Genomic DNA, 25,502 nt, shown 5'->3' on the forward strand with positions numbered 1-25,502 from the left:
TGTCACACGCTGAGCATGCCTGCCAAGCCTCCAGCCTTCCCTGCTGCCGCCTTCACATCACCTTGGGAAACCCCTCCTGTTGCAAGCTTCGGCTCAGTTGCCAACATCCTAATCCTCTCTGGCCCCACGAAGACTGTCAGATTACCTAACTAATCATCACTGCTCTCCGTACTTCCAAAGCCACCCCTCCCCCCACCCCGTCACCCGTGGGCCTTCTACCAGGATCAGTGATTTCCTCTTGTCTTTTCTAGGCCCACCTCACCCCATTACACTGGCAGCTTCCCAAAGGCGAGTGGCTGTCCCATCACCTTCACAGTCTGACCTTGCACAGCACACACAATCTGGCCGGCCAAGTCTGTTTTCTCTTAGAGGCCCTCCACTCACTTCCCTGATCTTGGCTCTGCTGACCGGAAGCTGGGGTTGCCAGCCAAGGCAAGTTTTATTTAACTGCTTTTCCTGCAGGAGAGGAACTAATGCGAACACGGTAACACTTATAATTACCCAGAACGTCCGGAAAATGGTATACCAGTTTCTTCTGGGTACCCTGAAGATGCTTTTCCCTTCACATCTCTAAAAAACATCAGCTCCCTTTCTTGCCTCACTCAGAACCCCACAATTCGCATTACTAACTCCAAGGTGACACGAGATCTGACCATTCTGTGTCCTCAGCCACGGCTGCCAAAGGCACAGGAAGGGTACGGGCTCTGTACAAATAAAGCTGCCTACGGAGTTTTGTCACTTTATTTCTATAAAACGTGAACCTCAGAGGAAGATGCCGCTTTCTTGCAGGCGACCCGGATCCCTGCCCCACGGAGACTCTGCTCTGCTTCCCTGTGGTAATGGAGCGAGTCGCTGCACATCATGGCAGCCTTGGAGGAGCCACCAGGACCAGACCCATGCCAGTGGTGGAGGCTGAGGAGTCTCACCGCTCGAGCTTAGCCAAACGGACTCTCCCCTGGAATGCAAGCACCCTCACAATGTGGGTCTCACCCCAAACACAAAACAAGGGACCTAGTCACAGCTGCTGCTGATCAACAGCAGGAAGGGAAGCCCAGAGCCGACGGTCAAGTGAACTTAATTTAATCTGATGCTTCAGGATCTGGCCCATATTAGCCTCAGGACTGCTCTGATGAGCTAAGGCCAGAGGGAGCCTTCTCAGGAAGCGGCTCCCATGGATGCCCATTGCTGTCTTGGGAACATCCTCCCCAGGCACCCAGTAATGAAGATGAACAGGCGTGCCAGGAGCTCATCTTGCAGAAAAATATAAATAAAAACTGGGAAAGAGAATTAAGCCAACCCTACTTGCATAATAAAAAGAACCACAGAGAATAAATCAAGGGTAAATACATTAAGGCATTCACACACCACCATCTGTTTCAAGTTAAACCAGTCACAGAGGAGGGAAAAAACCAGGTTTGTTAGCATGATTTTATATTGTGCTTCGCTTCAACATTTCCATAATTTACACACAAATCTGAGCACAGCACTGATTAAAGACACATGCGCGGTTTGATTATCTACCTGCCAGAAGTATTTCCACGTCCATTACAGAACCACTTCTTGCTGGTATTACAGTAAACCACGCAAGCAGGATCGTGTATTCCGCAGTAACTAAAAAAGTCAAAACATCAACAGTTAAAGCTAGAAGACCACTCTCTGGTTTTAATTTGGCAGGATGTAAAATTCTTTCCTCTTACAACATTTTTAAGTTTTTCATTAAACACATACTCAAATCCAACGATCCCACTAACAAAATCCAATCAGTTAACTGCAGAGGCTTCCTGACCCTGTGAACGCAGGGAAGGGTTTAGGGGTGCTGTGGAGACTCCTCAGACAGCAGCAAAGCCCCTTCCAGGGTGAGGTGGCGGGGGGTGGGGGTGAGAGCAGTGCAAGGTGCCAGGTGAGCCCAACAATGGAGTCCTAAAACCCCCAAGGTGACCTAGTCACTCCCCTTGGCCTCATGATTCAGGAACCGTGACTTATAAGCACGGAAATCAGCATCCCTAGCTCTGGGCACACAGAAGGTAAGCTGAGACCATGCTGCGTTCACAGTGCCTCCCATGCTCCAGCAGAGGGCGCCGTGCTCCTGGGAACACTCAGCTCAACCCAGCAGCGGAGGGTCCTGGGGTACAGACTGAGCTCAGCTCGCAAGGAGCACCTAGGGAGAGCCCCCTGGCCTCCCTTTTCTGAAAATCAACACACCAAAAACAGAAATATTGGCTCTCCACAGAGTTCTGTATGTGGATGAAGCCAAGACTCAAGTCTCAAACGAGAATGTCCTCTGGCCAAGAACCTTCCCTGCAACACCTCACGCCAGGGGGCTCTCCCTACTCCACTCCCTGGGGACGGCAGGAGTGCGAGGGGGTGTGCAGACTTTAACGACCTGCAGCTTCACCAGGACCACTTCACAGGCATATTTAGTACATAACAGGAACGCGAATACGTATGTAAAAATGTACTGTAAATGAGAGTGAACAAAGAGCCAACAAAGTAAAAAAGTGTGCCCACCAAGCAGGGAAAAGAGTGGCCCTCTGTCCCGTGATGGGTGCAGACCTCAGAGGGGCAGCGTGCCCAAGGGGCAGGCAGAGCTGAGTAGAGGCCCAGGCCCACTGCCCTGCCTGGCGGGGTGCCCCGAGCAAGATCATTTCACCTCTTTTGGTCTCAATTTCCTCATGTGCGTGTAACAAAAAAGCAAGAGTAAGTCCAAACACAGGGGTGGGTCCTCCTCTAGATGAGAATTCCAAATTTGGTCAACACGCAGGTCCATCCACTGACTACTCACTTCCAATTTTTCAGGAATCTTCAACGCAACAAGGAGGTAGATGTTTTAAAGAAGCCTACAGTAATCTCTTTGTAAGAGAAATCTTAGCTGCTCTATTCACCCTCCAAATGCTGACCCAATGTGATGAGTTCTTTCTGATAAGTGAGTGGGGCAGGTACCGGGTAACAACCCAAGGGCCTGAGGAAGGCAGAGAAGGGGAACCTTTCCCCCTCCAGCTGGGAGAATCAGGGGTGACAGAGGGTGCTGATCCCATTCGCCTGCCCAGTAATAGGGACTTAATGTGTGTACAAAGGCTTGAGCAACCTCCTTATTCCCAAGGACAGTGTTTCCAAGTGTCACAGTCCATGGTCTTAGAGGGGCCTCTGTAAACTCAGCAAATGCATAGAAAACATGGATGCTCTGGGAGGCGAGTCCTCTCCTCCGCTGAAGGTGCTCACCTGCACGCATGTATGGGGAGATCCTTCGTGTAATAGGTATCTTCCTCATCTTCTTCGAAGTTCAACTCGGCCAACAACTGGCTAGTCTTGGCCACGCTGTCATCCACGGCCCCGTTCTGCAGGATGCCCTCAGGTCCACCGACCTATGGCAGAAGGCAGCGTCACCATGAAAGACTGCAGCTTCCAGGCCTCAGCCCAGGCACGTGGCTTCTCCCCATATGAGCAGTCATGGCAACCTTCCCGTGAAGCACTGGCCTGCTCTCTACTGTGCGACAGTTCAGCGTCTTCTGATTTGACTTTTCATACTCTCCTCTTCCCTATCAAACCTACCTGGCCAAAAACAGGGCACAGGTGGCTGAGGTCATCCGCCCTGCCACCTGCACACCCAGGCCCAACCCCATCTAGCCATAGTGCCATGACTACAAGCAGGAAGCTGAAGGCCACAAGAAGCAAGATGACTTTTTACAAACTAGGTATGGTCCCCCCCTGCGGACAGCTGCACAAGGGTCCTCCTCCTTTAAAGCCTAACACCAGAAGTTGTGACCCCTGCAGATGTGGGAATGCAGTTCTCTCGTTAGTCCACATACTTCCTTCACTGACAGTTCCCCTCTCCAGAAGGCAGCCCTTCTTAATTATGAATCAGAAATTGAATGTTAGGATAATCTTCCAGTTTCAGGACACAATCTTACTAAATGTACCCTTTATATGTTATAACAGCAAAAACATACAAATAGGCAACTTTAAATAACTAAGCAATGAATTTCACAGGCACCTCTGCTGAGCTCACACATCCATTCACGGGTGCACAGACTCAGCTTGTCTGAGGGAAACAGGTGCTCCTAATGCTGCCCCCCTAGGAACTGCCTCCTCAGACAGCAGCCAACAGTCCCCATCATGGTCCCCACGGGCCACAGCCCACACAAGGCTGGGTCAAGCAGTGGAAGCATCATGCGATGTAAGAAGGGAAGGAGTGACAGGAGCCCCAGGGCAGGCACCAGGTTTCTCTGAGCTGTGAGACAGGATCAGACACTGGTCTGCCACACAGAGCTGGGAAACCAAAACCCACACCCACGCCATGCGGGGTCGGCTCAGGCCAGTCCCTGTCCACTGCTCCAGTCACCTATATGGGCCTAAGGACAACGGGTCTCCTGAGGGGGGGGCACCCCAGAAACTCCAAAGGTGCATTCGGGTTGTCAAGGAAGCCAAGAACCCATTACAGGAACACGTGTCTCTGTAATGGTCTCAGCCAGATCAGAACCCCATTTCACTGTGTCTGCCACCACTTTAATATACTATCTTTTTTTCTTAAGATTTTTTTGATGTGGACCATTTTTAAAGTCTTTATTGAATTTGTTACAATACTGCTTCTGTTTTATGTTTTGTTTTTTTTGGCCACCGGGCATGTGGGATCTTAGCTCCCCAACAATGGATCAAGCCCACACCCTCTGCACTGGAAGGCGAAGTCTTAACCACTGGACCAGCAGGGAAGCCCCAACATTTTTTCAGAAGGCAACAATCAGGTTAAATGCAAGAAGACTGTATGCTTTGTTTGGGGGAAATTTTTTTTTTAAATGAAAAACCAGTATCAACTTTTGGATTTTAATGTAATGAAGACAGCATTATTAACATCATCACAAGCACCTCTTTGTAAATCCCTGATCTCCTTTTCAAAAAAATTGTAAGTGGTTGTTGCGTTAAGTACATTCACATGGTTGTGCAACCACTACCACCATCCATCTCCAGGACTTTCTCATCTTCTCAAACTGAAACTGTCCATTCCCCCTCCCTCAGCCCCTGGCAACCTCCATTCTACTTTCTGTTTCTATGAATTTGACTACTGTAGGGACCTCACATAAGTGGAATCATATGGTATTTGCCCTTTTGTGACTGACTTATTTCACTTAGCATAATGTGCTCAAGGTTCATCTATGTCCTAACTGTCAGAATTTCCTCCCTTTTAAGGCTGAATAATATTCCACTGTATGGACACACAACATTTTGTTTATCCATTCATCAGTCAGTGGATACTTGGGTTGCTTCCACCTTCTGGCTGCTGTGGATGATGCTGCTATGAACATGGAGTACGAGTATCTCTTCAAGTCCCTGTTTTCAATTCTTTGGGGTATATACCCAGAAGTGAAGTTGCTGAATCATATAATTATTCTATGTTTAACTTTTTGAGGAATTGCCATACTGTTCTCCACAGCAGCTACACTATTTTATATTCCCACCCACCAGTAGTGCACAAGGGTCCTAATTTCTCTACATCCTTGCCAACACTTGTGATTTTTCTATTGGTTGTTGATAGTAGCCATCCTAATGGGTGTGAGGTGGTATCTCATTGTGGTTTTGATAGGCATAATCTGGATTATAATGATGCTAAATATCTTTTCTTATGCCTGTTGGCAATTTTTTGCTGTGCTTTGTTTGAAAAAATTTTTAAACATTTGCTTATTTATTTATTTAGGCTGCACTGGGTCTTAGTTGCAGCACGTGGGCATGTGGGATCCTTAGCTGCGGCAAGCAGGCTTCTTAGCTACAGCATGCAGACTTCTTAGTTGCGGCATGCGGACGGACTCTTAGTTCCCCGACCGGGGATCGAACCTGGGCCCCCTGCGTTGGGAGCATGGAGTCTTACCCACTGGACCACCAGGGAAGTCCCCTTTGTTTGAAATTTTGATAGCAAGTTACCACTTCAAAAAGTCACCTCTCCTTTTGGCAACACTTCTCCTGACACATGCAGTGGCAATACTAGGATGAGGCTGCCGACAAGGGACCAAGACACCTCTCAGTGTGACTGCCTCAGCACACATGTGTTTGTTTTCTGAAAGTGTGTGGCCAGATTGTGGTACCTGGATTTCACTTCATGGCAGTGAAAGAGCCACATATATCATGCTACAGGGGAGGGCTGAGAGGGTGTGGGCCACAATCTCAAGCTCAGAATGGTATTTACATTTTTAAATGGTGGGATTAAATACCTAATAGTAGGTATTTGCTTCTTGTCCCACAAAGCCTAGAACATTTACTACCTAGCACTTTAAGGAAATGCTTGCTGACATTTCTCCAAAGAAGACATACAGATGGTCAACAGGTACATGACAAAATGCTCAATATTGCTAATTATTAGAGAAATGCAAACCAAAACTACGAGGTATCATCTCACACCAGTCAGAATGGCCATGATTAAAAAGTCTACAAACAATAAATGCTGGAGAGGGCATGGAGAAAAAGCAACTCTCCTTTGCTGTTGGTGAGAACGTAAATTGGTGCAGCCACTATGGAGAACAATATGGAGGTTCCTCAAGAAACTAAAAACAGAACTACCATATGACCCAGCAATCCCACTCCTGGGCATATATCCGGAGAAAACTCTAATTCGAAATGTACATGCACCCCAATGTCACAGCAGTACTATTTACAACAGCCAAGACATGGAAGGAGCCTAAATGTCCATCGACAGAGGAATGGATAAGATGTGGTACATATACATAAGATGGAATATGACTCAGCCATAAAAAAGAATGAAATAATGTCACTTGCAGCAACATGGATGGACATATCATATTATCATATTAAGTGAAGTCACTTATCATATTAAGTGAAGTCAGACAGAGAAAGACAAATATCATATATCACTTGCATGTGAAATCTAAAAAAATGAAACAAATGAACTTATTTACAAAACAGAAATGGACTCACACCATAGAAAACAAACTTATGGTTACCAAAGGGGCTGATGGGGGGTGGTGTTAATTAGGAGTCTGAAATTGACATATACACCCTGCTACTATAAAATGGATAAAACAACAGGGACCTACAGTATAGGGTACTACATTCAATATCTTGTAATAACCTATAATGGAAAAGAATCTGAAAAAGAATATATATATAACTGAATCATTTTGCTGTATACCTGAAACTAACACAATATTGTAAATTAACTATAGTTCAGTTTAAAAAACAGTTGGGGGGCTTCCCTGGTGGCGCAGTGGTTGAGAGTCCACCTACCGATGCAGGGGACACAGGTTCGTGCCCCAGTCAGGGAAGGTCCCACATGCCGCGGAGCGGCTAGGCCTGTGAGCCATGGCCGCTGAGCCTGCGCGTCCGGAGCCTGTGCTCCGCGATGGGAGAGGCCACAACAGTGAGAGGCCCGTGTACCGCAAAAAAATAAAAATAAAAAACAGTTGGGGGACTTCCCTGGTGGTCCAGTGGTTAAGACTCCACGATCCCAATGCAGGGGGCCCAGGTTCGATCCCTGGTCAGGGAACTAAGATCCAATATACCGCAACTAAGACGGCACACCTTAGAGAAGCCTGTGCGTTGCAACGAAGACCCAGTGCAGCCAAAATAAATAAATATATAGATAAATAAATAAATTTCAAAAATAAAAAATGGTTAATTTAAGGAAAAAAAAGAAAAAAGAAAATGCTTGCTAACTCCTAGTCTAGAAGAACTCCTAAAATGTCTCATCAGGTTGTATAAACTTTTATGTGTAAAGAAATATCCTTAGTGATATGTGACTCTTTACTTTCCTGAAACATCAAAATTAGTATGTGGAGTAATACGGACACCTGCGTGACACCAGGTGGCTTCATTCCACCCACTCCTGCTTCATCCAGGCCTCAGATCCCACACTTCATCTCCCTTCACAGAGGGAAGAGTGAACCAGCAGAGGGCACATCAGGAATGTGTGAGGCTCTTAACAGAGCCTGACCAACCATGTGACGACCCTCTCTCTGCATCACTCATACCCCTCAGGCTTAATAAGGAGCAAGAAATCTAAGTCCGCTCTAGGACCTGCTCTAGGAACTCTCAAGAGACAACACAATACCGACACAACACAAGGTCAGACGGATTCTCCCTCAGCCCCACTGAAGGCAGGGAGACTAGAGAGAGAAGAGTCCAGGTTCCCCAGTAGGCCCTGTAGCTGTGTGGCTGGGGCGTGGGTGTGTCCCTCCTCACAAGTACTTACACACACCTACACACCACATCCACTTGTCCAACCCCTGCCCAGCCCCACTCCTGCCCAGCTGTGACCTGACCACAACACAGAGTTCTACAGCTGGCTTGTTAGTTTCTCCCTCTACTTTCTGGAAAGTTTTAAGATAAACATTAACTTCAAAAATACATTTGACCTGGGCTTCCATGGTGGCGCAGTGGTTGAGAGTCCGCCTGCCGATGCAGAGGACACGGGTTCGTGCCCCGGTCCGGGAAGATCCCACATGCCGCGGAGCGGCTGGGCCCGTGAGCCATGGCCACTGAGCCTGCGCGTCCGGAGCCTGTGCCCCGAAGAGGAAGAGGCCACAACAGCGAGAGGCCCCCGTACCGCAAAAATAAATAAATTAAAAAAAAAATACATTTGACCTTAGCAACTATAATTAAGTGAGTTAAAGCACTAAAGAGTGCCTGGCACAGAGAAGGCCCACAATCCAAGCCAGGCGATGTAATGGAAGAAGGGAGGGGAGTGTCCTTGTCTGGCACAGGACTGAGGTTATCAACCCATCACCTCCAGCCAGGACCCCTGGGTCCTGTTGGGCTCAAGAAGTGAAAGTCCTCCCTGCACCCCTGGCACCAAGCCCGTCCCCAGGCACCATGTCACCGGGTCTAGAAAGCGAAGGAAACAGTTCCCTCTCCACCCCTGCTCTGGGCACTCATTACTGAAGTCCACCTATGAGCTGCTGAGCTGATCAAGGCCTTGCAGAGGTTTTCTGCCCAGAGAGTTTCTTACGACCCACTGCAGAACTCAGTGCACCTCAGAACAGCAGGAAGAAAGGTCACTTCATTCCCACAAAGGAAAAGCACATCAGTTCAAAAATTACCACTAACTGTGCCGGTAAGAACTTTTAGACCATAAATTTTTACCCCAAACCTCATAAGCATCATACCACTCAGCATGAAATGGACATTTCTGTCCCTCAATCCCCGACTATGCCAATGTCCCAGGGCCTTTGCACTCACTCTCCCCCTGGCTTCTACACAGATGGCTCCTAGTCCTTCAGTCCCGGTCCACAGGGCACCTCCTAGGGAGGCCTCCCCTGACCCCATCTGAGGGGCACCAGTGGGGCCAGCTCTGCCTGTCCTGCTCCCTGCTCTGACTCCCGCACCTAGAACTGAGCCCACACCCCAGGAGGCTCTCACAGTGTTAGCTAAATGAACATATCTTCTCATCCAAAATATAAAGGTTGAGATGTAAAATGACTCATCATTTATTCTTTTCTTCCACAACTTAAATAAAGAAGAGTGAGTGGGAAATCGCCTTTCCCTCAGGTGACCTGAGGCAGAGAGGAACTACCAGGTCTCTGAGCCCTGCCTCAGGAAAAGGCGAACAGAAGATCCGCTCTCCCTCAGCTTTTGAAAAAGTTTCCAAACTACAGAGAATGAATGACCCACACACCCACCATCTGGATCCACCAGCCTCTCACATTTTGCCACACTTGCTCTCTCCCTCTCTTGCTCTGCACACGTATGCACACATGCATTCACACACACACATACTTTTCTGTTCCTGATCCATTTCAGAATCATAGGTCCCAGGACAAGGGCTTTCTCCACACAACCACAATATAAACATCACACTCAGGAATAATGCTGATATAATACTGATATCTAATACACATATACACATTTTCCCAATGTTCTAACAATGTCCTTTACAGTTTTTTAAATCCAAGACCCAGTTAACAATTACACATTATTTGTGATGTAATCTCTTAGCCTTCTTCAATCCATTAGTTTTAACCACAAGAAATTGTTGAGATTTGACCATTTTTGACCTACAATGAAGGGAACTTCACATGGTCCCACCCAACACAGCAGTCCCTGAGCTTTGGGTTAAAGGAGTTCTACCTGCCTCCCTCTTTTCAGTAGACCCTTGTTTTGATCAAATGCCAAGTCCACCCCTGCAGTTCATTTCAAAGCTCAAGAATATCCTCGACCTGTCTGGGGTGTCTGCAGCTCCCCTTGTGCTGCCCCTGCCTGCCCAGCTCTGGGGTCAGCCACTCTCAAAGGAGCTCACAGACTGAGATGGAATCCACCCACACCTGCAGGGAGAAGCCAGGCTGTGAGGAGAGGTTCAGTCCAGAAGGCAGGACACCTCACAGGACAATGACCTGGACTGGATCCTGGCTCAGTGGCATGAAAAGAAGAAGAGGGAGGGGCTGCCCAGAGGAGCAGGGCTGGAGACATGACAATCAATCACATTAACACTAAACCTCACAGGGATCCGGGCCAGGTAAATAATCTGACTGTGGAGAAAGGGAAGCCCCATGCGTTCAACATCAGATGATCCTGAAAACCTATTGTTGGTGCTGTTTGTCTGACCACAGCAGTGCGGCTATGAAGGAAAGATGCCCTTTTCATGTGTTTAGAAATGCGTTCTAAATAGCATAGGTTTAAATGGTTGAGTGTCACTAACTCATATGGCTCAACCTCAGAAGAGTGAAACGACAAGTTGGATTTGCTTTAAAACACTTCAGCAAAGAAAAAGAAAAAAGAGAGAAAAGAAAATCTTCACAACCATCAAATCAAGAAGACAGATGGTTAGGATTTGCTTTCTCTACTTATACATGAGAGAATTCCTAATAAACATTTTTACACAATACAGGTGGACAAGGTGGCTGCCTGGAATTTGTGTTAGCTCTGCAGAGCCATGCACATGAAAGGAGTGATGGAAGATAGATGAGCACAGCTTGTACCAAATGGCTTCTGCCTCGGATGAGGCAAGCAACCCCTCCAGGTTCACTGTCAGCCCTGGCAGCTGAGCTACGCGAAGAGCTAGAGTAGATAGGAAAGTGCTATCCTCAGTCATGACAAAGGGCTACTCACAGCTCAGCAGGCAGCCTAAATCAACTGTACTGTCTAGAAGCCGTACTGGCAACAGTCCGCAGGGATCCTGAGAAACCTGGCTCAGTTGTCCAACTTGCAAGCTGCTAGTGGACCAACACACATAAAAAGGCACAAGGACCCTATGCCAGCCATGGGATCCCAGGACCCGGCATTCCTGTTGTTTATCAGAGGAAGTAGGATTTTGCCCTCATGGAAAGCTCTTCCGGCAAGAAGAGTTCAAAGCCCCCCAAGACTGGGGCCCTAAAAGACTTGGAAAAGGGAGCACTGGAGACCCGGCCTGACTCACTGCCCGCTCTGCACCTCCCAGGCCACATTCTGCACTGGGACCCACTGAACACAATGGTCATCTTGGCGCTTCTCTGTGAGCTGGACTGTCCTATGCCACCGAAAGACCACCCCTACCACACAACTGCCCCTCAGTTGAGAGCCACTGCCCACAATCTACCCCTCCAGCCCCTGCTCACAGCCCTCTGGTGGGGCCTCTCCCTCCTGCAAGGCCTCTCACGCAGCTCTCAGGGCAGCACCTCCAAAGGTCTGCTGACCCCCTACTCACACCTCCCATCCAAGGGGAGCCCTGCCTCAGCCCAGGGGGATCCCGGGCCCTGATGAAAACCATCAGACAAGAACTCACGCCTGCTCTAGAGGAGTTATGAGGACTCGGGGACAACGGGGTGCTCAGCGCAGTGACAAGCATGTGTGCGAGGAGGAGTGGCCACTGTGGCCACCTGGTACTGTGGTATTTCACACATGTGCGCACCTGAGGGCACACATCTGACCCCGGCGCTCTCTGCCTGAGCTCCCCTTCTAGCCTCAGCCAAACTCTGCCAGGTCTCCCTGCCACCTAAGGGCCCTTCCTCTCAAGGGAGGTCACGGCACCCCTCAGCAGCAACACGAGGCTCCAGGACCCAGCCCGAGCCCCTCGTCGTGGACAACAGCCCTTTTCCCTCCATGCCAAGCCCTGTGCCCAAGTTGTTCAGGGTGCCCTTCCTGAACAACTCAAGGACCACCACTCACAAAGGCTTTTTTCCCTTTCCCTCCTCTGGGCCCTCACTGTCCCCAGGGTCAACTGCAGATTGGGCAACACCTGCCATTTCTAACAAAGCAGCTGCAGTTGGCAAACGACTCACTTTGACTCCCAGTGGGAGTCAGCCCTCCCCAGGCACAGCAAGACAGGGAAACAGAAGTACTGAGAGGACGGGAGTTGAGAACCAGGCTGAGGAGGTCAGCCTGAGAGTCTGTGCAGAGGGAACAAAACAAAACGTGAACAGACACATGAGGGCTCCCAGGCTCACCACATGAGCAGTGTGGCCAGGCCTCAGCTCCTACCTCTGAACCCCAGCACACGAAGCACCACATCTCCCCAGTGTGTGACCTGGAGTGGGAAGCACAGGGTCACCCGATCTTCCTACCTTAAGAGCTTTAACAAGAAACAACCAAGATTAGAAGGAGCAAAAATAGAAGAGGAAAGGAAAGGTGGCATGAAAGAGAACTCAGGACAGTGAGTGACTGTTGGGATGGCTACACAGCCCAGTAAATTTACTAAAAAAGAAAAAAAAAAAAAACACAAAACACTGAATTGAACACTTAAAAACAAGAGGCCTCGGGAACTGCCTGGCGGCCTAGTGGTTAGGACTCTGTGCTTCCAATGCCAGGGGCCCGGGTTCAGTCCCTGGTCAGGGAACTAAGATCCTGCAAGACGCTTGGCAAAGCCAAAAAAAAAAAAAAAAAAAAAAAAAAGCATGTCTTACCTGCTTATATCCATGACCCAGATCAAGGTGTGTGAAACTGTAAAAATTATAAAAAACAAACAAACAAGAGGACTCTGGTATATGACCATACGTCAGTAAAGCTATCATTTATTTATTTTATTATTACTTTTTTTTTTTTGGCTGCGCTGGGTCTTCACTGCTCCGCGCGGGCTTTCTCTAGTTGTGGCGACCGGGGGCTACTCTTCATTGCGGGGCACGGGCTTCTCGCTGCGGTGGCTTCTCTTGTTGCGGAGCATGGGCTCTAGGCATGGGGGCTCAGTAGCTGTGGCTTGCGGGCTCTAGAGTGCAGGCTCAGTAGTTGTGGCACACGGGCTTAGCTGCTCCGCAGCATGTGGGATCATCCCGGGCCAGGGCTCGAACCCGTGTCCCCTGCATTGGCAGGTGAATTCTTAACCACTGCACCACCAGGGAAGCCCAGTAAAGCTATTAGAAAGATGCCTCCCTTTTTTGGTTGTGGGAGCTAGATTGATAGAGAACTTTGTTCTGCTGTTAATATTGGTATTGTATTAGTGTTAACTTTTCCCCCAGTCATGCTGAATCTGGGTAATGAAATTAATTGGATAAACAGAGTTAGGAGTTATTTCGCTTATTAAGCAGTAACTGACACGTAAGCCCTCCCTTTCGGGGGTTTGGAACCAAACGCCAGAAATCCAATAAGAGGAAAGTACAGGTAGAACACATGCCAGAGCTCCTGTGAGGCTAGCAGCATCTCATCTCCAATTTTCTCGAGGCGTACTTATGTCACAGCTGTACTGAGTGTTCACGGAACAAAAAAAGGCCGACTCAAATTTTAGACTCACCACTTTTAGGAACCCTGGAACTATATGGAAGTCACTCCTCATCATAAGCTGAGGGCCAGGAAGCAGAAGATGATCTGTTTACCTGGACAATCAAGGATATGCTGGAACAGCCTTCCCTGACTTCTGAAGGCAGCAGGTTTGGAAGAGTAGGAAGCAGCTCTTTATAATTTTGTAAGTTGACACACATCAATGTACATAAACACCAGTGAATCCATCAATAAAGGTAACAAACACATCCATCACCCTCAGTCTCCTCGTGCCTTTGCCATCCCTCTCTCCTTTCCTCCCCTCCCCACAACCACTGATCTGCCTTCTGTCACTGTAGGTTACCTAGCACTTTCTAGAGTTTTATATGAACAGAATCAAAGAGTATATACTCTTTTAAGTGCATCTTTCACTCACTGTAATTATTTTAAGATGCATCCATGTTGCTGGCTGTATCAATGGTTCATTTCCTTTTTTTTTGTTTGGCAGTGTTCCCAACTCTTAAGATTTTCACCATAATTCCAATGTTTGGAGGAAACACGATAGTAGCAACAGTCAAGGGGAAATATTCCAACTAGGCAGACCAGAAGGTCTGTAATACCAGCTATTATGCAAAGGACTTCCAAAATTACCTTTCCCTGCCCTTTGAGGGGCAGGGGAAGGGGCCAGGAAAGGGTCAAATACTCAAAAGAAAACTGTCCCTATATCTTAAGGACACTTGGCAGGGTTTTGATAAATAATCAGTTTCAAATCATAAACAAGAAAACAAGTGTTATTGGAACTAACTCAGTGCTCAGCAGAGTCACCTCTGCCTGCCATTCTCCCACCCTGGCCAAGACACACATGTGTTACCTCAACAAACTTTCAGATAAAACCAACTGTGCAAAACTGGCAGTCAAAACTGATATCAAAAGTGGCTACACACCGGAAAACAGTCTGGCAGCACCCGAAAAAGCAACAGGCAGTTGTTACCATACCACCCACCAATTTCACTGAAGGCTTACGTCCACACAGAAACCTCTACACAGACGTTCACAGCAGCATTTTCAGTAACAGCTAAAAACAAAAACAACCCAAATGTCCACTGACAGGTAAGTGGATAAATAAAATGTGGTCTGTCTGTGCTGTGGAATATCATTCAGCCATAAAAAGGAATGGAGCAGATACATGCTACAACATGGATGAACCTTGAAAACATGCTCAGTAAAAGAACAAAAGACCACATACTATATGTCTATTTATAGGAAATGTCCAGAGTACGTAAATCCAGAGATAGAAAGATTAGTGGCTGCCTGGGGTTAGAGAAGGGAAGACTGACAGGCTAAGCGGTGCAGGGCTTCTTTTTATGGTGATGAAAATGTCCTAAAATCGACTGTGGTGGTGGCTGCACAACTCTGAATGTACTGAAGTCACTGAATTGCACACTTTGAATGGGTGAAGTGTATGGTATGTGAATTCTACCTCGGTAAAGCTGTGAAACAAAAGTGGTTGCCCAGCACTTGACAATCCACAGCCACTCATCCAATAAGATAAAATCAAAAGGCACTCAGAATAGAAGCCCAGGGACTTCCCTAGTGGCGCAGTGGTTAAGAATCCGCCTGCCAATGCAGGGGACATGGGTTCGAGCCCTGGTCCGGGAAGATCCCACATGCCGCGGAGCAACTAAGCCCGTGCGCTTCAACTACTGAGCCTGCGCTCTAGAGCCCGTGAGCCACAACTACTGAGCCCACGCGCCTAGGGCCTGTGCTCCGATACAAGAGAAGCCACCGCAATGAGTAGCCCCCGCTCACCACAACTAGAGAAAGCCCGCACACAGCAACGAAGACCCAACGCAGTCAAAAATAAATAAATAAATTAATTAATTAATTAATTAAAAAAAAAAGAACCCAACTAGAACTCAGAGCTGCCCCAGGCTTGCTGTTTTATAGGCTACAGTCTAAACAGGATTTGCAATAAAACGACTACCTCTCACAACCCTGAGCTGCCACGGGTCATGGCACACTGCTCAACCAAGAGATCTTTATCCTCAGCCTTCCGGACACGCTGGACACAAATTACAGACAGCACTATCTGCTCTATCCATTCATACATGAGTCCAGATTTCACGTATGTTTAAAAGTAACAAAAATATAGCTGTTATCCCCATTTTACAGCTGTGGAAACAGGTCTACAGAGTATGAAACTCCAGGCGGTATCATGAGCCTCCAGCGGCTCATTCATTTCTCTATGCAAACTCTCCCCTCTCTCCTACCTTCCCCCACCATATGTAAACAAAACCGAAAAAACATACATATGGTGCACACCTGTTCTCCCTGATGCCCCACCCATCAAGCTTCTATTTTTAAGGAATCTGGGGTTAGCATGAGTCAAATGTTTTCTGCTTCTATTAGGGGCTAAAAGAAAAGTCCAAGTGGGTGGTCTACCCACGGGAATGACTCATCCAACTAGAATGTAAGCCCCCTCCTCCAGGACAGGGTTTGAGCTCACTCTGGCTGAGGATGGGTTAGCTCCCCGCACCCTGGCAGTGGATCCTCTTGCTAAGGGACACCTATGACAAGGTGAACCCTATAGCTCCTCCCTGGCTGAGAATTCAGGAAAATAAACCTGAGGGAGGTGCCAGGCACAGGAATGGAATCTGAGATCCACAGGAAGATGGCTACATTCCTGGGGAGCCCAGCCCAAGACCACTGCCAGCCCCTTCTCCCACCCCGGGGCAGGGACCCAGGTCCAGGAAGTGTATGCCCAACACACTCTCGTAACGCAAACCCAAATTTAAAATAACTGAGCAGCCTTCGCTAAATGTTCACATCATTAAGAACAGAACTTTCTGGCGTGGCAGAACCATTTATATGAAACCCACCACCACTGCCCCATTGGAGGAACAAACTCAAAACCAACTTTTCCAAGGCAGGGCTATGGAGTTACGTAACAGGTCGATTTCAGCAACAGGCAATGCAAGAAGGAAAAACAAAACGCAAACTGCTTCATGAATAATCTTAAAAGCCAGCGAGTGTGGGGTTCTCGATTGGATGCAAAAATTCCGTTTCTGCTGGGGAAGCCTCGACCCTCCTCTCGCCAGCATCCCAGGGCCCGGTGAAATTTGAACCCGCCGCACAGTGGGCATGAATGGGGGCGGGGGTGCCGTGATGGCTGCGACCACAGGTAAGGGAGTGGGGCAGGGCGGTCGCATCAGCCCAGAGGGGGAACCGGAGCAGATCACCCCGGAGCTGGTTTGAGCAGGGCACTGACCCAGCTGGAGGAGAACTCGGGGACAAGTCGCCCCCGACCTGGCCAGAGACAGACCTAGGGCCGATCACCTCGGACAGGCCCGGAAGAGGACTTGGGACAGATCACTTAAGACGCGGCCTGAGCTAAGTCCTGAGATCACACGGACGCAACCAGAGCGGAACTTGAAGGAGAACTACCCGGGTCCGGCTGGAGAGCGGAAACTGGGGCAGGTTACTCCGGGCACGTCCTGAGCGGGAGATCCCCGGCCAGGTTACTCCGGACCCGGCCGGACTGTGGGACCCGAGCAGATCAGCCCGGGCCCGGCTGGAGGGGAAACCGGGGCAGGTCCACGACCGCCGAGGCCCGGCCCCGGCTTCCGGCGTCGCCATGTGCCGCTCACCTGCGCGTCGAGCTGTCCGGCCGCCGCGCCCGGGCCCGCGCAGACCGGGGCCCCAGCGCCGCCACCTCCGGGGCCGCCGGGGGGCGTCTGCGTCTGGCTGGGGAGAGTGAAGTCGGTAAACTCGAACTCGGAGCCCTGGGTGTCGGCGCCGAGCAGCTCGGCCTCCTCGGTGTCCAGGAAGGTGAGCGTCTGCGAGCTGGGCCCGTACGCCTCCACGCTCATGGTGCCGCCGCGTAGAGCTCTCAGGCCGGCTCCGCACCGCACTCGAGCCCGCCGCCGCGCTGAGGCCTAGGCCGCAGGCCTCGGGCTGCCGCCGCCGCGCCCGCGCCCGTGTAACGGATCAAAACGCCCGCCGCAGAGCGAGCAGGGTCGAGAGTCACGCGCGCCAAACCGCCGCCGCTGCCGCCGAGCCTCTCAGCTTCGCCGCTTCCTTCGGAGCCGCCCGCCCTCACAGCCCTCGGCAGGAACCGCCGCCACCGCTGCCGTCGCCGCCGTGCGCGTGCGCGAGCCCGACGCCGGCGCAGGTGCGCGTGCGCGAGCCCGACGCCGGCGCAGGCGCGCGCACTCCTTAAGGACGCCTCCAACCGCGCCCGGACTCCCGGAGCCTAGCGGGCCGACGGGACGCGCAGCGTGCACGCGTGGGAGGCGGGGCTTCCAACCGCCGTCTCGGCAGGCTCTCCAGTACGTGGTCCCGCCCCAGCCGCTGCTCTGTGGCGCTGGGGCAGCGGTTGGTTGCGAAGTTAGTCGTCCGTGTCGTTAGAGGCGGGGACAGTGTCTTGGGTTAACTGAGCGCCAACTGAATTCCTTACATAGGTGGAACACCCAGGTGGGGAGGCTTGGCGAGGACGGTGCGGTGCGTCCCCATCTCTCGAAGAAGCTCCCTGGGCCTGTTAACCCATCTTTAAAATGGGGGCGCCTGGCACAAAGTAGCTGCTCAGTGTGCATTGGTTGAATAAATGAAGGGGACAGTCCTTACCACAGAGCCTAGCACGCGGAAATGGTGATTGCTGCTGCTCTGGACAATAATATTATTCAGAGGCAGTATATAACAAAGGGATTGGGAGTACTTGCTCTGAGTTGAAATCCAGACCTGACCACCTGCTGGCTGTGTGGCTTTGTACAAGTGATTTCACCTCTCTGAGCCTAGGGTTTCCTCATCTGAGAAAGGGAAATAATAGCCATTAAGATGGGATGAGGAATAAATGAGCTACTATTTACTCCCTTAAGAAGTATTTATAAAGGAAAGTTCCATGTGGACAGGGGCTAACCATGTGATCATGGTCTTCCCCATGGGGAGAATAATGCCAACACACAGGAGGTGCTCAGTAAAAGTTCAGTTACTAGTTTATGAGCATTAGTCTCCTAACTCCTAGCCTCAGTTTCCTTTTTTGTGAAGTGTCTTGAGAACCTGCCACTTCCCAAGATTCTGGGACTAAATACTTGAAGTCAGCTCACAGGGCTCCTGGTTTGCATGGCTACACTACAAGTTCCTGATGCTGCATGGTTCCTGATTTTCCAATATTCCTGTCACGACATAAGAGTTTCCTTTTTCCTTCGTCACATCTTTTTGGCTTCCTGTGCACTAAAATGTGGGAATATAAAAAATGAATAATTAGGTCCCCCTCTCCAGGGAGACAGTTTAAGGGAGAATCCCAGCAAGCCAACAGATGCTTTCAATAAAATGCAAAGCCCTCTATGGAAAATATCCAATTGAATTGGTAGAAGCATTTAAGACCAATGTGGTAAAACTTACCAGTTTTATTTATTTATATTAATTAATTTTATTTATTTATTTTTGGCTGCATTGGGTCTTTGTTGCTGTGCACGGGCTTTCTCTTGTTGCGGCGAGTGGGGGCTACTCTTCATTGTGGTGCGCAGGCCTCTCATTGCAGTGGCTTCTCTTGTTGCGGAGCACAGGCTCTAGGCACGCGGGCTTCAGTAGTTGTGGCACTCTGGCTCAGTAGTCGTGGCTCTCAGGGTCTAGAGCTCAGGCTCAGTAGCTGTGGCACACGGGCTTAGTTGCTCCGTGGCATGTGAGATCTTCCCAGAGCAGGGCTCGAATCCATGTCCCCTGCATTGGTAGGCAGATTCTTAACCACTGTGCCACCAGGGAAGTCCCCCTTATCAGAGTTTTAAATGCATGCCTTGCCCTGCATTTGACCTAGCAATTCCACTTCTAAGGATCTCCTCTTATGTCCTACATACACTCACATTTGCAAAATGTTTTAGTGTATTTGATGATACACTAAAACATATCTATTTAACATAAAAGAAGTTGGTAATGGAGGAATTGAAAAAAAAGACATGACGTATAGAAAGCAAAAAGCAAATGGCAGAAATAAGTCTTTATGTGTAATTACACTAAATGTAAATGGATTAAACTCTCCACTTAAAAGACAGAGATTGTCAGAACTGATTTTTTTTTTTAAATCATGGTTCAACTATGCTGTCTACAAAAGACTCACTTTAGATTCAAAGACAAAATTGAAAGTAAATGGAGAGAAAAAGACACTCCATGCAAATAGTAACCAAAAGAGAGCTGGACTGGCTATACTAATCTCAGATGTTAAGACAAAAATTGTTACTTAAGACAAAGAACATTATATAATGATAAAAGTTTCAGTCTAGGGCTTCCCTGGTGGCACAGTGGTTGAGAGTCCGCCTGCCGATGCAGGGGACACGGGTTCGTGCCCCGATCCCGGAAGATCCCACATGCCGCGGAGCGGCTGGGCCCGCGAGCCATGGCCGCGGAGCCTGTGTGTCCGGAGCCTGTGCTCCGCAACGGGAGAGGCCACAGCAGTGAGAGGCCCGCGTACAGCAAAAAAAAAAAAAAAAAAAAAAAGTTTCAGTCTATCAGGAAGAAATAACAATTATACACATGAAAGCACCTAACAGTAGAGACCCAAAATACATGAAGCAAAATGTGATAAATTGAAAGGAGAAATAAACAATTCAACAGTAACTATGGTTTACTCTTGAGGAAAGGAGTCTAAGGCCTAGGGAGATGAAAATGTAGAGTGGATTTGTCACTTAAGACCTATTAACCCATCCTGGGAGGTCCCAAGGATACAACTTTCACCATGATTGTGAGAAATAAATTTGTGAGGGGAACCCCAGCATCCTGGAGGAGCTCTATGATCTCTCTTCTCTGTAGCTCAGAACTTATAGCAGTAACTGCTGCCACTGAATTGGGAAACCTAAATACAATGAGAGTAATTGAATCCTGGGTTGGCAGAAGCCAAGTGGTGGCACTCAAACACCAAAGGCAAGGTGAGTGTCATTACCATAATGGACATCAGAGTCAAAGCAGCAATCAGGAAAAAAAAAAAAAGCAATCAGAATAGTCTGACTCACAGAGACCTATGGCATTGGCTAGCTGATCATGGTGTTCCTAGAAGTGAAATAGATGGGAAGCCTACTAAGTTCTTATTTGATCTGTTTAAGCAGAGAAGTTCTAGGTCAAGTAAACAAAAGTCTAACTTGAATCATAAAAATAGAGAGTCGTGGCCCCTCAGTCAATCCTCAGACTTGATCCAGTTCACAAACCTAGAACATCTTTAATGAAGATGAGGCTGAGTGCCCTTGAGGAAGGACCCTGGTACACTACCAAAAATTTGTATGTTAACATTTCTCCCAGTCTTCTCCAATGAAACCTATGGCCCTTTACCAGGGTGACTGTGCACTGGGGAAAAGGAAATAATTAGGCCTTTCAGGAATTACTGGACACTGGCTCTGAACCAACACTAATTCTGGAGACCAAAAATATCACTGTGGTCCATCAATCAGAATAGGGGCTTATGGGGGCTTCCCTGGTGGTCAAGTGGTTAAGAATCCACCTTCCAATGCAGGGGACACGGGTTCCATCCCTGGTCAGGGAACTAAGATCCCACATGCCGCAGGGCAACTAAGCCCATGCACCACAACTATTGAGCACGCATGCAAGCCACAACTAGAGAGAAGCCCAGCATGCCTCAACAAAAGATCCTGCATGCCACAACTTAGACCCAACGCAGCCAAAAAATAAATAAATAACTAAATATATAAAAAAAAAATAAAACTTAAAAAAAAAAAGAATAGGGGCTTATGGAAGTCAAGTTATCAATGGAGTTTTAGCTGGTCCATTTTACAATGGGTCCAGTGGATCCCTGAACCCATCCTGTGGTATTTCCCCAGTTCTGGAATACATAATTGGAATAGATACACTTAACAGCTCGCAGAATCCTCACATTGGTTCCCTGACCTATGGAGTGAGGGATATTATGGTGGGAAAGGTCAAGTGAAAGCCACTAGAACTGTCTCTAGCTAAGAAAGTGGTAAACCAAAAATAATACTGCATTCCTGGAGGGATGGCAGAGATTAGTGCCAACATCAAGGACTTGAAAGATGCGATTGAATGCACATCCCCATTCAACTCTGCTATTTGGCCTGTACTGAGGACAGATGGAGCTTGGAGAATGACAGTGGGTTATCACAAGCTTAAGCAGGTGGTTGACTCCAGTTGCTGCTGCCCTATCAGATGTGGTTTCATTCCTTGCGCAAATAAACACATTCTCGGTACCTGGTATGCAGCTATATAGGTGGCAAATGCCTTTTTCTCCATCCTTGTCCAAGACCAGAAGTAGTTTGTTTTCAGCTGAAAAGGCCAGCAATACACCTTCACTGGCCTACCACAGGGGTACATCAACTCTCCAGCCCTATGTCATAATTTAGTTCACAGGAATCTTGATCACCTTTCCCTTTCACAAGATGTCACACTGGTCCATTATAATGATGACATTATGCTGATTGGACCTAGTGAACAAGAAGTAGCAACCATTCTGCACTTACTGGTAAGACATTTGCATGTCAGAGGGTAGGAAATAAATCCAACAAAAATTCAGGGGCCTTCTAGCTCAGTGTAATTTTTAGGGGTCCAGAGGTGTGGGGAGTGTTGAGGTATCCCTTCTGAGGTGGCTAAGTTGTTGCATCTGGCCCCATCTGTCACCAAGAAAGGGACACAAAGCCTAGTGGGCCTCTTTGGATTGTGGAGGCAACACATTCCTCATTTGGGTGTGTTACTCTGGCCCAGTTACCAAGTGACCTGAAAAACTCCTGGTTTTGAGTGAGACCCAGAACAAGAGAAGGCTCTGCAACAGGTCCAGGCTTCTGTGCAAACTGTTCTGCCACTTGGACTGTAAGATCCAGCAGATCCAATGGTGTCAGTGGCAGATAGCGATGCTCTTTGTAGCCTTTGGCAGCCCATGTAGGTGAAATGCAGTACAAGCCCTTAGGATTTTGGAGCAAAGCCCTGCCATCCTCTGCAGGTAAATACTTCCCTTTTGGGAAACAGCTTTATGCCTGCTACTGGGCCTTAGTAGAAACTGAACCCTTCACCATGAGCCAGCAAGTTACTATGGGATCTGAGCTGCCATCATGAACTGAGCACTGTCTGATCCACCAACCCATAAAACAGGATGTGCACAGCAGCCCATCATCAAATGGAAGGGGTATGTATATAAGATTAGGCCTGGGCTTCCCTGGTGGCGCAGTGGTTAAGAATCCGGCTGACAATGCAGGGGACATGGGTTCAAGCCCTGGTCCAGGAAGATTCCACATGCCGTGGAGCAACTAAGCCCATGTGCCACAACTACTGAGCCTGCAAGCCACAAGTACTGAAGCCCGTGCACCTAGAGCCCGTGCTCCTCAACAAGAGAAGCCACCACAATGAGAAACCCGTGCACCACAACGAAGAGTAGCCCCCACTCACCACAACTAGAGAAAGCCCGTGCGCAGCAACAAAGACCCAGTGCAGCCAAAAATTAATCAATTAATTTAAAATATATATGACCCTGAAGGCAGAAGTAAGTTACCTGAAAAACTGGGCCAAATGCCCATGGTCCCCACTTCGGTTACACTGCCTTCTCTCTCCCAGCCTGCACCTATGGCCTTATGCAGAGTTTCCTATGATCAGTTGACAGAGGAAGAGAAATCTTGGGCCTGGATTACAGATGGGGCTGCGCAATATGCAGGCACCACCAAAAGTGGACAGCTGTAAAACTACAGCCCCTCTATGACAGCCCTGAAGGACAGCCATGAAGGGAACTCCTCCCAGTGGGCAGAATTTCAGCCAGTGGACTTAGCTGTTCATTTTGCTTGGAGGAAGAAATGGCCAAATGTATGATTATACACCGATTCATAGGCTGCAGCCAATGGTTTGTTTGGATGGTCAGGGACTTGGAAAGAACAAGATTGGAAAACCGGGAACAAGAAAATCTGGGGAAGACTATGTAGATAGACGTCCTTGAATGGTGGGGGGAAGAATGTGAAGATATTTGTGTCCCATGTGAATGCTCACCAAAGGGTGAACTCAACAGAGGAGTATTTTAATAATTTTAATAATCGAATGGACAGGATGACCCATTCTGTGAACACCAGTCAGCTTCTTTCCCCAGCCACTCCTGTCACCACCCAATGGACCATGCATGAACAAGTGGCCATGGTGGCAGGAATGGAAGTTATACATGGGCTCAGCCACCTGGACTTCCATTCACTAAGGCCAGTCCAGCTATGGCCACTGCCGAGTGCCCAATCTGCCGAAAACAGAGACCCACACTGAGCCCCCAGTATGGCACCATTCCCTGGCCAGCTACCCAACGGCAGGTTGATCACTTTGAACCACTTCCATCATGGAAGAAGCAGCATTTTGTTTACTGGAATAGACACTTACTCTGGATGTGGAATTGCCTTCTCTGCATGTAATGCTTCTACCAAAACTACCATCTGTGGACTTAACAGAATACCTTGTCTGCCATGATGGTGCTCCACATAGCATTCTTTTGATCAAGAAACTCACTGCACAGCAAATGAAGTGTGGCGATGAATTCACTGGTCTTAACCATGTTCCCCATCATCCTGAAGCACCTAGTTTGATAGAGCAATAGAATGGCCATTTGAAGACTCAGTTACACTGCCAGCAAGGTGGCAGTACCTTGCGGGGCTGAGGCAACCTTTCCAGGAGGCTGCATGTGGTCTGAAGCTGATAGCCAGGATTCACGGATCCAGGAATCAAGGTGTGGATGTGGGAGTGGCACCTTTCACTATTACCACTAGTGACCCCTTAGCAAAACTTTTGCTTCCTGTCCCCATGACGTTATGCTCTACTGGCTTAGAGGTCTTCATTTCAAGGGGAGGAATGATTAGACCAGGAGAAACAACAATGATTTCATTGAACTGGAAGTTAAGACAGCCACCTGGCCTCTTTGGGTTCCTCATGCCTCTGAATCAACAGGCAAGGAAGAGGGTTACTGTGCTGGCTGAGGTGATGGATCATGACGTCCAAGGGGGAAATTAGCCTTCTACTCCACAATGGAGGTAAGGAAAAGCATGTCTGGATCACAGGAGATCCCTGAAGTCATATCTTAGTATTACCATGGTCCTGTGATTAAGGTCAATGGAAAAATACAACAACTCAGTTCAGTTCGGACTGCTAATGGCCCAGACCCTTCAGGAATGAAGTTTGGGGTCACCCTATGATGTAGAAGACGATGACCACTCAGGTGCTTGCTGAGGGCAAAGGGAATATGGAACAGGTAGTAGAAGAAGGTAGTCAATACCAGCTATGACCATGTGACCAGTTACACATGTGAGGACTGAAATTGTCATGAGTATTTCTCCTTTTTTTGTTATGTATGTGTGTGTAATATCTATATATTCTTCCTTCTCTTATCCTCTTATCATGGAACATGAGACATATTGACTTTATAGTACAGTATTTAAGTATTGTTAGCTTTACATTGTAGTATTTAACTTAAAGGTTATCAAGAACAAAAGTAAACATCACCCAAGGACTTTGCATTCTCCTCTAGAGAAAAGGTTAGTGCATTTTCATTGTATACAGGAAAGTTATATTGTGTTAGGCAAAATTATGACCTGGTTATAATTTTGCCTAACACAATAAGTAACTGCATGACACTCTATTTGAAAATTAAGTATGGTTTAAGGAGATGTGTATGATTGCCAAGTTGACAAGGGGTGGACTTATGATGGTTAATTTTGGGTGTCAACTTCACTAGGCCATGGTATCCAGATATTTGGTTAAACATTATTCTAGATCTCTAGGTATTTTTTAGATGAGATTAACATTGAAATGAGCCAGGCCAAGAAGGACAAATACTGTATGATTCCATTCCTATGAGGTACTGAGAATAGGCAATTCATAAAGATAGGAAATAGAATGGTGTTTGACAGGATATGGGGGAGGGGGAATTGCAACAGGTA

At 48.2% G+C, this 25,502-nt stretch overlaps 1 protein-coding gene across 2 annotated transcripts in view; it reads right to left on the reverse strand.

Annotated features, from left to right (window-relative positions):
* Positions 1–17,752, reverse strand: part of UPF1 (UPF1 RNA helicase and ATPase) — a 36,528-nt gene extending 18,776 nt beyond the window's left edge. For both annotated transcript variants that reach the window (XM_082620412.1, XM_082620411.1), the window contains exons 1-3: positions 17,247–17,752; positions 3,220–3,362; positions 1,522–1,611 (exon numbers count right to left, since the gene is read on the reverse strand). In XM_082620412.1, the coding sequence (XP_082476538.1) occupies positions 1,522–1,611; positions 3,220–3,362; positions 17,247–17,468 (455 nt within the window). In that variant the 5' untranslated portion in view covers positions 17,469–17,752. The remainder of the gene's footprint in view (positions 1–1,521; positions 1,612–3,219; positions 3,363–17,246) is intronic.
* Positions 17,753–25,502: the final 7,750 nt, after the last annotated feature.

Source organism: Mesoplodon mirus (assembly GCF_964341445.2).
Source record: "Mesoplodon mirus genome assembly, chromosome: 5".
Classification (NCBI taxonomy): Eukaryota; Metazoa; Chordata; class Mammalia; order Artiodactyla; family Ziphiidae; genus Mesoplodon; species Mesoplodon mirus.